Source organism: Gouania willdenowi, chromosome 5 (genome assembly GCF_900634775.1).
Source record: "Gouania willdenowi chromosome 5, fGouWil2.1, whole genome shotgun sequence".
Classification (NCBI taxonomy): domain Eukaryota; kingdom Metazoa; phylum Chordata; class Actinopteri; order Blenniiformes; family Gobiesocidae; genus Gouania; species Gouania willdenowi.
Genome location: NC_041048.1, coordinates 17962372 through 17976124, shown reverse-complemented (window position 1 = coordinate 17976124; position 13753 = coordinate 17962372). Strand labels below are relative to the sequence as shown.

The following is a 13753-nucleotide window of genomic DNA, read 5'->3' as shown; positions in this document are numbered from 1 at the left end:
GACAAGGAAACTCAGGACACTTTATTTGTGCTTTAAGATGTTTTGTTAGTTTGTCCTGTAGATTATTATTTATCATCTACCCCAAACCCTGTGATTTTCTTTATTTGTAAAACCAAAATACAGCTGTGCACTTTATTTTAGTCAAAGAGCTCCAAACAGGTCTGCAGTGTAACCTGTTGGACACATTTATCTAGTTTTTAAAAAGAAACTGATATCATTTAGTATTTTGGACAGCAATGTTCTAAACAACACGTTTGTATTGTTTCACAGGTTTTGTTTAATGTTTTACAATAAAAAAAAGATTGGAACATTCAAGGTGTATGATGTCAGTTATGGAAAAAAATCGGGATCGGCCAAAATCGGTATCGGCAAGTCGGGCTTTTAAAAAAAATTAGTGATCGTTGACCGGCCAGAAAAATGGTGCACCCTTAATTTAAAAACATTAGAATCAGAACATGAAGGCAAGGAAACACTCATCAGGGTGAACTAAAGTGTATTGTTCCTGAGTAAAACAACTGGTCTCCTTTTTTGGAGACGCACATAAAAATATAAAGAGCATTGATCAGCTTTGGTCCTCATAAAATGTCCACTTTAAAACCCGACTTACTGAATCATAAAAGGCATCTTCATGCAGTCCAGTTTGCTACACACACACACACACACACACACACGTCCCCTTCTCCTGGGGAGTGTGGCGTGTAGGATTTATTTACTAGATAGCTGAACACCAAAGGCAGTGATGAAGACATTCACAACAACGATGATGAAAACGAAGGCTGTGGCAAAGTTCTCCATAATGTTCAGCTTGTAGTGCATCTTCTCGTCATTTAGATTCCATTTGACTATTGGGGAAAAAAAACAATGTCACTGAAAAAGCAAAAAGTACCTCCACAACATGCTTCCTCAGCTTCTTTAACCAGGCGTGTTTTTCACATGATTGTTTTTATAGGACAGGATATCTACCCATATGTGACGAGGGCTTTTGTAAATTGTAAATAGCTGAGTCACAGGTGCTGGTTGCAGCTAAACTATGCTACTAGCATTCTCTGTTAGGCTGAGATAAGAGGACGCCAACAAGGAGGAGGGGTCTCACAGCTCCTATTGAGGCACAGGGAGACACAGCTGCACAGCTGACAGTGTCAGTTTGGATAGATTATTTCTGGGAGTCTCTTCTGCAATAATGAGTGCGTGTAAATTGTCACTAAATTCATACTTCTCGTGCATTATAATGTTTCACCTTATGGGGGCGCTGCACTTAATCCAGGTTCAGAAGCACGTGAGATGAACAGAATTTAGGCAGACGTGAGAATAGGCCAGATTAAAATGGGAACGGCCACATTTCAGGGCTGCTCCACCTAGAGTGTGTAACTGAGATGGAGGCGTACGGTGACTGACTTAAGTATAGTGGCGCTGCGCGGCTTTTCTGACTTATGCTCATGGGAGAATAGAGCCCTAAGTAAATAAACATGATTTGTGGGTTGAGTAGCCAGGACATTGTTGTGATGTGTGAACATCTACTTTAGTTTTATGGAAATGTTTGTATTTTGTATGTTGTTTTGTTTGATATGTGTTAGCTTTAAGTCTAAATTCATTGTGACCCTTCCAGCTATGACAAACTTTTTATTAAAGACAAATAAAGTTTCTGATTATTCTGTAAATGATTCACACAATCGTTTTTAAGAGATAAACAAATACAATAAAAACCTCGTGGTGTGAATAAAACTGAACATTGATTTCTGGGGGCTCACCGATGAATATCAGTAGAACTCCCACCACGATTTGAAGGATGAGGGAGATGCTGATGAGTGTGATGAGGGGTACGTAGAAGCTAGAGTTTGATCCTTGTTCTAAAACCGCTTTCAGCTGTGAAGCGTTGGCCATCAGCAGAGCTATATCCAGCATGCTCTCCGCCACGCTCTTCTTGTTGGCGTAATGATTCATGTTCAGAGGCTGATTTGGTCTCCTGCGACCGCTACCCCCCCGCGCTGGGACCTGAACACAAGCACACACGCAGACATCAGTAAATGCACGATGTTAAATAATGATCAACAACAGTCCAAAAGTAAACTTGAAGGAGCCTATGTAATGGAGAAACGCTGTTCCCACGCCTAAAACTTGTGCAACACAGGAAAAGTTCTCTGCTTTTGTTTCCATCAGAAGGAATTTATGATCAGCAACTAAATGACTGGAAATATCACCAAGGTTGTGTAAAATGACCACAACTTACCCTGAGATTTTTTTAATAAAACATGAAATCTACTAACAGAGGGATAACAATATACTTTATAGAGAATGTTCTGACAACTGTTAACTAGGGTTCTTATATAGTATACTAAGAGGTAAACTTATAATTAGGGGTCAATGTGGATTTGTATAATGGTTAAGTCAGTGTTTCTCAAATGGGGATACGTGTGTACTCCTATGAGTACGCAACGGCACTACAGAGAGAGAGAGAGAGAGGAAAATCACAAATAAAGGGTCAGTCTTGGTCTCACCCCAGGTGTGAGATGACCGGAAATTATGAAAACTACAGAAATAAATCTATTCAGGAGCCACTAAATCAGTGGTCGCCTAAAATTTTAGAAAAATTAAAATAGATTAGCAACAATCCAATCAATTTGATGAAAACGCAAACCAATCCTCATCAAAACGATGGAAGACTTGGGAAAATACAAAGGATCCACCTAAACAACAACATTACTGATGGTAATCATGGATGTGGACCCAGATCTATATAAACACTGGAAACAAAACTCAGACTGTGATTATTTTACAGAGACTGAATTAAATGTGGAAACCAAGAGTAAAAAAGGTCTGTCATTTATTCATTTCAATTGCTAGGTGGTGGGGTGATTAAGGATTACATTAAATTTAAATTCAAAGTGTTTATTGTCATATGTGCAGTTAGAAACACGTTTTCCTGTACAATGAAATTACTACCTTGCTTATGAACTAAGATATAATAGTGTGTTTATACAAGTTAAATCTAACAGTGGAAAATACAACACTGCCAATAGAACTAACAACAGCTGGATTAGCCTTGATGTAGAGACAAAACAAGCTGGAAACTTGTGTGTCCAAAAGAGACATTCCCGAGTGGTGACACTATGGATGAAAAGGGACAGAAACTTCCAAGCACCTTCGAAAGAAGAACAATTCTTGCACTGGAAGATTGCTAACAACGTCTGGCATGGAACAAGGCCAACACAAACAACGATAGAGAGGAGGAGGAATAAAAAAAAAAAAAGACAACACTGACTACAGATGAGAACATGACCAGAGAGACATGTAAACCCATGTAAATTTGCGATGGTAAAACAGGGGACGGGACCCAGATAAGCAAACTGCTTCTCTCGTCTCCTTTTTTGGCATGTACAAAAAAAAAAAAAATGTAAAAAAAAAAAGTGAATGTAACCATGTCGGAAAAAAACTGAATAAATAAAATAAAAAATGTATCAATATCATCAGCAACATGTCTCTTGACCTTTTGTTTTTAATTATTTGTTTGAAACATTTCAGTATTAAAACTGTAAAAACATCAAAATTAATAAAGTCTCCTTAACAAAGACTTTACTTTAGGGTTTATCATTTTCCAGGCTTTAGATAAAGTGAAAGAAATCAAACTCAGCTTCTTTAAAATACATTCAGTCCCATTTGTGTTGATGGTTAAAAAGGAAGTGAAAGTGTGTTAAAACAGAAAGAGTTAACTTCCAGGATGACATAAGTTTCATGTCAATGCGACCTCCTCAATGTGACGTTCCTACCAATTCCTAGACTCAAAACATCATAAAACCACCTGAGGTATTCACAGGTCATTCCTATTATTCCACCATCATGATTCATTTACAGTCATTTGAGATTAAAGAAAAACTTGTAACAACAGACACAATCCTTTGTGAATTCAGCCTATGTCTGGAAGGTGGAGGGTCGTCCTTTGGTCCAACAAAGGCTACCTTGTGCTCAGGTCGTCTATACTATACGTCACCCTGAGCGTCATCTCTGTGTGGGAAAAGCTGCCAGGTTTTTTTGTAAAGCAGCACAAGAGTGTGAGAGTGACCTGTTCTTATTTCATCCACTCCTGTCTCAACTTCTGTTTCCTTTCAAACATTCACAGAGAGTTGATTTTACTGTGAACTTCCTCATTATGAGATTCCGTATGTCCCCATCATGTAATGTGACATGTATTAGCTTTACACGCGGTGCATGACTTGATATTAAGTGTATAAAAAAATGTCACGATATATTGTGATATCTGGTGAGATCTGGTGAGATCTGGTGAACAGGCCTGGGCACTCTGTATGATGGAGATCACACTCCATCACAATATGGGGGTCCATATTGATCAGGCTCTGAATCTAAACCACCAAGTAAGTAGTTGGGTCCACTCATCCTTTTATCACCTATGGAATATAGCGAAACTCTGATCTGTCGTATCCAGAGCTGAGCTGGAGATGACTGTCCATGCTTTTGTTTCATCAAGGCTTGATTATTGTAATTCACTGTTTGCATGTCTTCGTGTCACTTCTGTGAACCACCTACTGGAAGCTGCAGCCAAACTTTTGACTAGATCATTCAGACAGTCTCATGTGACACCTATTCTTAAATCTTTATACTGGTTCCCCATTACTTTTTGCATCAGTACAAGTTCTTATTATTGTGTTTAGAGCCTTGCATGGTCAAGCTCCAGCTTATGTCACTAAGCTGCTTAGGCCTTACAATACCAGCAGATCCCTGAGGTCCTCTGACCAGTGTCTGCTGGTTGTTCCTCACACAAGGTTAAAAACCAAAGGTGACTGTGCCTTTCAGGTTGTGGCCTCTAAAACATGGGACGGTCTTCCCCCAGAACTGAGAGCCCTGACCTCTGTGGACATTTTTAAAAAGCAGCTGAAGACCTATCTGTTCAGACTTGTCTTTAGCTAATCTGTCTGTATTCCTGCATTGTGATGGTTCTGTATTAACTTCTCTGATTGTGAAGCACTTTGTGACGTTTCTGCTCCTGAACAGTGCTATATAAATAAACTTTTACTTACTTACAAACTTACTTACTTACTTAAAGAGCGGTTTGAAAACGAATGAGCCGCTGGAAGAAAATTAGCCTATAGGAGGTTAAGGTAAGACACGTTCAACTTCTGGATGAATAAATGTTATTCTGCTTTTTTGTAGCTTTACATTTCGTTGCTTTGCGTACATTAACATGAGCGTAAATTGATGCTTGTAATGTGTGGGGGGAGGTTTTTAGAGGTAGAGAGTCTGTTAGTTTAAACTGTGTGTTCTGGATTTGGGCTTAATGATTTATTAGATGAATTTCTTTAGTGTAACATTACCAAGCCTTTACGTTATGTTTATGTTTGACCAGTACATGAGCATGTATGTCATACTTTCCATGTAGCCTACGCTCTCACTCACTCTGTGTGTGTGTGTGTGTGTGAGAGAGAGAGAGAGAGAGAGAGAGAGAGAGACCATGACCATCTGACTATTTCTCTCCATCACTTTCAGCTTTCCTTTTGATGAACATGTGCAATACAATGACAATATATAACAACTATTCTTTTATTTCTTCTTATTTAATTACATGTAGAGTGGACACGCCCCTCCCTCTTTGGACACTAAAACCATGAGTTGAGCCTCCCGTTTCCCACCATCTGGTTTATACCTCATCACCTCCCATCTTCACAGACAACAGACAAAATGAAGCTCAGAGTCAGCATGGGTCGATGAGATAAATTTTTTTAGTTGTTTATTAAAGTGTATATTTATTGATTATTTACTGTTATATAAACCTTGTGTTTTATGTTATAGTTTTAATTTGTAGGAGGAGATGTTTCTCATTGTTTCAATGATTGAGAGACTCTAACAAGGTATATGAGTTTTTTGAAGGGCAGATTGTTATAATGCATAACAAATAGGGGTGTGCATTGCCATGATTCTGACGATATGATTCGCATTAAGGCAGGGCGGTATTATACCGTTCAGGGTGATAGTAATTTTGGGGGAAGGTATGAAATTGAAATATCGCGATAACATCTTGGTGAAACGCGCATGCGCAGTGCCGTTGTTTTATAGAGCGAGAAGCGTCTTCCGCAACCGAGGAGGAAGCGGAAAGCAGCGCGCTGACTGCGACTGACCAACCAGAAATAGTTTCCAAAAAAGGTGCAACTTCAGTAGTTTGGAGCTGGTTTGGGTTTCGCCTGTCTGACATACATCAGACCACTATATTTGTAAAACATGCAAGCGCAGCGTTGTAGCAAAGGGAGGAAACACCACCAACTTATTCCACCATTTAAACCATAAGCACCAGTCGGAGCACAGCAAAGCCGTAAAAGCACGTGAGACGGCGTCTGCTTTAACTGGAGATGCCGTGAAGCCAAAAAAAGTAGTTCAGCAAACAATCGGTGCAGCAAATGTCCTTCGTCCTATAGACCCCTATACAAATGGAAATGATTGCCGAGTGCGCCCAGCCAAATAGGCTTCGACTTCGTGTTTTTGAGACTGTCAATCAAAGTGAATGTAGAACTGTGCAAGGAAACAAGGCCGCGTGTCACAACAGCAAACAGGTAAATATGATTTTGGCTTTTACCTGACCCATAGACATATATCAATGGGACCTTGTTATGTTCCGCGATGCTTGTGCAGAAAATTAGAGGTGTGGCTTCTGGTAGCTTGGGAGAGGCAGTGGGAGGAAGTGAGGCTGTTTAGGGCGGGACATCGAGACGTTTCTCAGAGACTCTGGATATCAGCTTTAAGCCCACAACTGTAAACATGTTGGTGTTCTTGACTAAGAATCTTAGGACGTGAACAAATGATTGCATAACTTTTCCATCCATTAGCATTATTTAATTTAAATTATTATGTTTACTTAAGGGTTTGTGCAATTTTATTATTTAAAATATTTATTTTCGCATATGACAGTTTTATGTTGCAAAGCAAATACTTTACATCTGTGGACAATATACATGTTCATGTATATTGGAATTGTCAGTCTATTTTTTTATTTATTTTTTTTCCATTTGAATGGTGTCACGGCAAATTTGCGGTTGACCTCATTTGGAGACATGATTTACTGCTCTGGTTGAGTGATGGAGTCCAGGCGAGGCATTGATGATTTTATAATAAAGGTTTATTATAAAACTAAATAAAAAAGAGTACAAAGATGGACAAAATTAGTGACCGCCCGGGCGGACGTCCGATGATCGAGTGGCCCACAGTTCGAACTCATCACGTATATTCCCCCTCAGTCCCCCTCCCTCCTCTCCCCAGGAGATAAAGAGGACAGAGGAGGTGAAAGAAGAGAGTGAAAAGAGACAGTTTCTTCTTTAGGTCAAAACAAACAGTTCTCTGGTATCTCCTGATTGACGTGAGTGTTGTAGGTGTGTGAGTGTATGGTGTTTGTGTGTATGAATGGATGTGTATTGGGTGTGTATGTGTGACTATGTGAGTGTGTGTAGGCATGTGAGTGTGTGATGCCTCCGTGTCTGAGGGATAAGATGTGTTTTGGGAAGCTGACCTCGAGAAGAGAGCAGAAAACATGAGACAGCAGAAATGAAAAGTCTGAACTTAAAGCCTTAAAAAGAATAAGGTCTATGAGTAAATATGTTAATAAACATAACTAACAATTTTGCCCTGACAATGGCCAGTTGCTTGTATGCACTATTGTTTTTGGTACAAATGCATGTGTAATAATATATACATATAAAAGAGCTTATTTGATTTGAAAAGAAATTGTTCCTTTCTTAAATTTGCACCAATAAAGTTGTGCAGTTTGCAAGTGTTTTCTCTAGCTTAAATTTCCAAATTGATATTGTGATAAACATTTTTGGCCCTGCCCTAATTCGCGTGTCACAATACGATTTATCCCGATATATCAGAATACTAAACAATACAATATACATTGCGATGTATCACAATACCAATAATTACAAATTTGACCAATAAAAGTACAAAATGGTATAAAATACCATTTATGTCATTATTTTTAAATCTTGCGAAAACAAGTAATTGGTAACTAACTGTAATTCAAGAACTATTATAAAAAAACAAGTGGTATGTTTATCAAACTGACAAATTACATTTTGAAAAAAACAACAGATTCTGGTTCTAAGTTCTTAAATTCCTTTAAAAAAGTAACCACATAAGTGCCACAAAAGTGCAGAGTAGTTTTTATGAAAATGAAGTGCAATCAACTTCCAATCCAAGCTAAAATGCACAGAGTGAGCCTGACTTGAGTCACCAATGTGTCATTGACCACTGAGCCAAATTTGAAAGATGAAAAAAATTGCCAAGTATATAAAATTAGGTCTCAAAATCATGTAAAAACAAGCACTTCTCTATGCTCTGAAACGCTGGGGGTGTGTCAGTTAGAGGTGCTACCACGCCCACACACGGGAAATTTCCAAAACTGATCGGATCGGGCCAAACGAGGTGTCAGCAGAAAGGTCTGTCCGCCCAAGTCCGAATATGTGCATCTCTCCCGGGTAGAGTCAGAACTGCGCCCGCTAGAGGCGACACAAACATTCGCTGTGCAAAGAAAGTGCTCATTTCATGGAAAATGTAGCACCGGCGGACACGTTTTAGTCCCCTCAGACCAAGTATATGGTTTGTTTTCGGCTAGAGGCTGAATTGCGCCCGCTGGAGGCCACGGATGTTTGGTGTGCTTCAGTAGCAGGGTCGGGTTTATGCTAATGAGGGCTCCGTTACCTAACGCGGCCATGATTTCTGACCCACCCATTAAATTCTGAACACAGAAATTGGAAACAGTTTTTGAATTCTCGTTCCACAATTAAATGATAGATGGTTGAATGGCTTGGCATATGTTTTAAGGAATACATGTATGACCTGTTTAATGTGTTTAGAAGAAAATGTCAGAGTTTGCTTTACACGGTCTTTAAGTCTTTGTTATAAAGAGAGAAATGTATTTATAAACCTTATAGACAATAACACCTTATTAATCTACTATATTGTTTTTTTTTACCAGTACAAAGTACATTCAAGAAAACGTAGAGTACTTTAGGTATGCTGAGTGAGGTCAGCACAAGTATCCTCTTTTTTGGAAATCAAAACATTGTCACCCTAAGCAGGGGTCATCAACATGGTGCCCGCGGGCCCCTGGTAGCCCGCATGGACCATGTGAGATTCCCTCAGGCCAGTTCTAACACAGCACTGGTAACCAGTTAACTCCATCTAAAGTGTGACTGACCAGGCTTCAAACTCACAAAGATAAATTTATATGACAGATGTAGTCAGAGCCTTAGTAGAGTTGAATACTGTTGGACCTGATCATTTACATAAACCATCTTTAAATGTTTACTTTCACTGAAAAACTGAGACAAATGTGTTCAAGTACCACAGATAGAATTCCATTAAAAATGCTGCAAATATAGTGTTTAGATTGTGATGTTTTTCCCCCAAAAAATAAATAATTATTATGATTAAAAAAAGAAAATTGAGTTTTATGAAATCTTATATAATTGTTAAATCGTAAGAACATGTTATGGTTAGTAAAAGAATAGTTAATGGCTAGTAAATGATGATTCCCTAATAAAATGTTTCAGAAGTGGTAGCTAGAAAATGAAACAATGGCATAAATAAAAGAGAAATAAAGTGTCGCATGTTGAAACTTAAATAGGCCTATTCACTAACTTTTTTAGTAGATGCAAAGTCTTCATTATCTTTCCCTCTAATTAAAGTGAAACTGGGACATTGTAGTAGTATTTCTTTGTTGGTGACCCCTGCCCTGAAGTTTAAACATACAGTGAACCTGCTGTGTTCTGTTCTCACACTTTGGACTCATGGACACACAGCGACCCTACCTAACTGTGGTCAGTGACCCAGCTCTATATAGTCAGTACTGGTCTGTTACTGTGTAAACTGACACCAGTGGAGGAGCCCCAGCAGACAGCCACTGTGTAAAGTGATGCATCTGTGCGGCTACACTGTCACTGTACCGTTACATCAGACTATCACATAATAAATAACGAAGCGCAGAGAAACCCTCTCCTATAACCGACATGTAGACCTCTAAAACCGGGATTCACGCCTGACTGAGCCGGAGCCTGGTACGACATAGGCGGGTTAACATCTCTGAACCCAGAGCAGTGTGTGTGTTTCACCTCCACATCTCCGTTAGTACCCTCCGGGCGCATCATTTCGTGCTCCTCCGTCGCCATGGTGTAGGTCTACCGCTGTGTGAGCGGACTGATACCATTCAGGTCGGCGGTAGTGTGCGGAGAGGCGGCAGAGAACAGCAGCCGAGTAGCGGTATGTGTGTATAAACCACCGAGAGGAAGCGGCAGAAAAAAGTACACACCACCGCCCATTCGATACGGAGGCGGCAGTTGTTTGGAGGCTCCAAGGAGAAATGAACAGAGGAGCCACTCCTCCTTTTTTTTTTTTTTTTTACAGTCTATGTTCCTCCCATGAAGGCTCAGAGTTAACCGGACAGTGGAGTAATGGTGATGTAGTGTTCGGGTCACTGTAGATGTCAGACGGTGACTCGTATTCTGATCATCATCATCCAGTACATTATACTACTGGACTCTCACGACCTCTAGCGTCCTTATATGGTATTACAAACTGGGAATAATAACGTAGGACTATATAAATTCATGATCACACGATACTGGTCTCACAATACGATATTTTTAGAAAGGGAAAAATAAACAGTTTAAAACATTGATTTATAATTATCTTTAATGAGAATGCAACCCCCCCAAAATAAATAAATTCATTAACTAATTAAATTAAAATAAATAAATAAAAATAAATAAATATTTGAGACCCAAATAATTGCATTTGAACACTTTTTTCCTTTGAAAATGTTTTTTTTAAATTTATTTTTAATGTTTGGTATTTGGGCCATACCACACACACACACACACACACACACACACACACACACACACACACACACACACACACACACACACACACACAAACACACAAATATATATATAATTTGCAATTATTTATTCAAATGCAATTATTTGGGTCTCTATTTGGGTTGAATTGATTTTTTTTCATTGAAAAGTTTTTTGTTTCTTTAAATAATAAAGACAAATCTATTCTCCTCCATGCAGAGGGGTCCGTGGGGAGGCTGATCCTGCAGCTTACAGCGTCCCTCGTGGTTGGCAGTCTACCGTCATGCTCCCATTGTAGACCTGGTGCGTCACTGAGGGAGGACAGAGGTGTGGTCCCGAGCCTGCTGTGTCAGAGGATGGAATCATTGGATACGTGATGTTGCTAGGGGCGTGGGTAGCACCGTCAAACACCCTGTGTCCCCTGGTCTTAGGAAGGGGCTGACATATTTCTCAGGAAGAATAAACGGAGGAGTCAGGTGGTCAGAGATGCGCTAAAGCGCGTCATGCGTCGACGCAAACTATGCCGCATTGAGGACAATCTGATAGAGATGGAAGCCCTGTTTGATGAAATCATGCTGGGGACTCACTTCCTGTTGCTGAGTCAGGTTTTCAGCCTGAACATCCTATCCATCCATGCTGAGCAGTCAGAGTTCGGCTCGGTGAGTGTTCACCAGTTCCAGTCCGACCCTGCGGTCCTTGGATGAGAGACGTGTTACAGCCTCTTTCTGGTTTCTTATGCTATTCATTTCATGTGTACCATGATATCAGTGTGTTGTGCGGCTCTAGTTGTCACTACTGCAGCAGCAGGAAGAGGAGGAGGAGGATGGACCGCTGTGTGAGGTGCGCGTCCCCGGGCTGCTGCACACCGTGTGGCGAACTTCAGGATCCCAAACAAACTGAAGGCCCTTAGTGAACTGCGTCACTGCATGTGGGTGCTGCTGCAGGTAGAGCTGCACACACAGCCACCCACCGACCACCCTCCTCCCTGCACTATGTCCCAGGCAGGTGTTTAACTACAGACCCGGGGATGGATTCTGCCAGAGACCCGGTGCTTGGATCTGCTTTTTCTTCCACACCTAACCTGGACTCGGACATTAATGCAAATGCCTGCTGCAGACCAGTGTGTGAGAACGGCACGGACTATAATGTCAACATACACATGGCCGCCCTGCGCGGGGCCAGCGACCCCAGCGCGTACCCGTCCACGGAGTACGGGGGGCTGGTTCGCCACAGGTTCATACGCCGGACTTTGTGGGTTTCAGACCCCGAGGATCAGGCAGTAGACACACCCGAGTTCATCAACAGCAGCCCCGTGCTGAACATCGACCTGAGGACCATCGTAGACCGGAGTCGGACCCGGGCCCAGCTGCTGGGAGTCCGTCCTCAGGAGACATCCAGTCCGGAGAGCCAGGCGGACCTGAAGGACAGCGCCACAGGGAGAGAGAGCGTGGACGAGGACAGGCGGGACAGGAGTGAGACTAACCCCCGGACAGAGGCTCTGACCTGTGATGTGACAGGTAAAGCCGGAAGTGACGAAAATGAAGAGGAGCCCGGGATGAAGGCTGTGTCCACCTCACCTGGAGGACGCTTCCTCAAATTTGACATCGAGTTGGGGAGGGGGTCCTTCAAGACTGTCTACAAAGGTCTGGACACGGACACCTGGGTGGAAGTAGCATGGTGTGAACTCCAGGTGAGTCCTGTCTAGGGCTGGGCGATATGGATCAAAACTCAAATCTCAATATTTTTTTCTCACAATGGCAGAGGTGTAAAGAGTACTGATATAAGCTACTCAAGTAGAAGTACTGTAACTTGATTGAAATTGTACTCAAGTACAAGTAAGTCATACACAAAGTAAAAAGTAGCTCGATCAAATAGTACTCAAAGTAAAAGTTATTAGTTACTTTCATCCCCCACGTTTATTTTTGGTAATAAATCTTGCCATACAGTAAACATCTCGTGTATAAACTTAAAAAGGAAGAGATGAGATTTTGCACAATTGGAACTTAATTTATTTTCCACAAAGGCATCAAAATAAAAACAATTCTCAGGCTCAAGTATAGCTACATTTATGAACTTCAAAACTGTGAAAACAACAGCATTCAATGCTGTTTTGGCGCGGTGCATGTTTAATCTGATTAGTCGGCTATGATGTGATGCATTTGATCTGATACTTTCAGTATTCGGTCAGTGCTTGTAAATGGGATGATGATTTATACTAACGCCCCACAACAAACAGCGTCTGTTCATGTAAATAAACAGGACTACTAGATAACAAGTGTCTGAAAGTCCACTTGAGATATTTATATAATGTTAAAGAAGAAAAAAAATGTATCAAAATCATATATTTTACACAAATTCATCATAAGCCCCTTAAAATATGATTTTATACTGAGTTATATAACAGTGTGGCATCATTAACATGTGAATGTTAAAATAATAATATTAATAATAATAATATGCCAATGACACTTTATTCCCCATCTGGTTACAGTTTGTTACAGTGAAATCAACTGTTTTTAAAGCTATATTTTTGTATTATTAAAAACGTACTGCACCATAGTAATTTAAATAATTCCTAGAAACTTTTTATCACTCACACAATTCAAATTCTAACTCTTTGTTAAATGCTACATAATGGTGTTTATACTGTTTATTTAATGCCTGATACCTGAAAGACCTTATAAATAAAGTGGTCAAATCATATTTCAGTTGTTTATTGGGAGTTGATAATATACATGTAATGATTGAGTGAGATGGGCATATGATATCACATCAAAACAATCGCAGGCTTGTGAATCAAATGGAATTAAAATCGTATCGTGACAGACTTCGTGATATCGGCAAACATCGTGTCGTCATCCAAACATATAGACATCGTATCGTATCGTGATGAAGCTGGT

General features: G+C 40.3%; 2 protein-coding genes across 9 annotated transcripts in view; one reads left to right on the top strand and one right to left on the bottom strand.

Annotated features, from left to right (window-relative positions):
- Window positions 1–276: 276 nt before the first annotated feature.
- Window positions 277–10336, bottom strand: ninj1 (ninjurin 1). Its single transcript, XM_028447396.1, has 3 exons — window positions 10107–10336; window positions 1749–1992; window positions 277–842 (listed from the first exon to the last, which is right to left on the bottom strand). The coding sequence occupies exons 1-3, from the start codon at window positions 10161–10163 to the stop codon at window positions 706–708; spliced, it is 438 nt and encodes a 145-aa protein (XP_028303197.1). The 5' UTR covers window positions 10164–10336; the 3' UTR covers window positions 277–705.
- Window positions 10337–11119: 783 nt separating this feature from the next.
- wnk2 (WNK lysine deficient protein kinase 2) overlaps window positions 11120–13753 on the top strand; it is a 37288-nt gene continuing 34654 nt past the window's right edge. For 7 of the 8 annotated variants that reach the window (XM_028446717.1, XM_028446716.1, XM_028446718.1 and 4 more), the window contains exon 1: window positions 11120–12543. In XM_028446717.1, coding sequence (XP_028302518.1) covers window positions 11881–12543 — 663 coding nt within the window. In that variant the 5' untranslated portion in view covers window positions 11120–11880. The remainder of the gene's footprint in view (window positions 12544–13753) is intronic. The other variant, XM_028446711.1, reaches the window with a different exon arrangement.

What these genes read in the sequence shown, in the direction of transcription:
- ninj1 (XM_028447396.1), bottom strand. Translation starts at nt 10,163, where the DNA reads ATGGCGACGGAGGAGCACGAAATGATGCGCCCGGAGGGTACTAACGGA. An exon ending in GTACTAACGGAGATGTGGAG is followed by an intron (nt 1,993 to 10,106) that starts GTGAAACACACA and finishes GCTTGTGTTCAG; the next exon opens with GTCCCAGCGCGGGGGGGTAG. An exon ending in AGTTCTACTGATATTCATCG is followed by an intron (nt 843 to 1,748) that starts GTGAGCCCCCAG and finishes TTTCCCCAATAG; the next exon opens with TCAAATGGAATCTAAATGAC.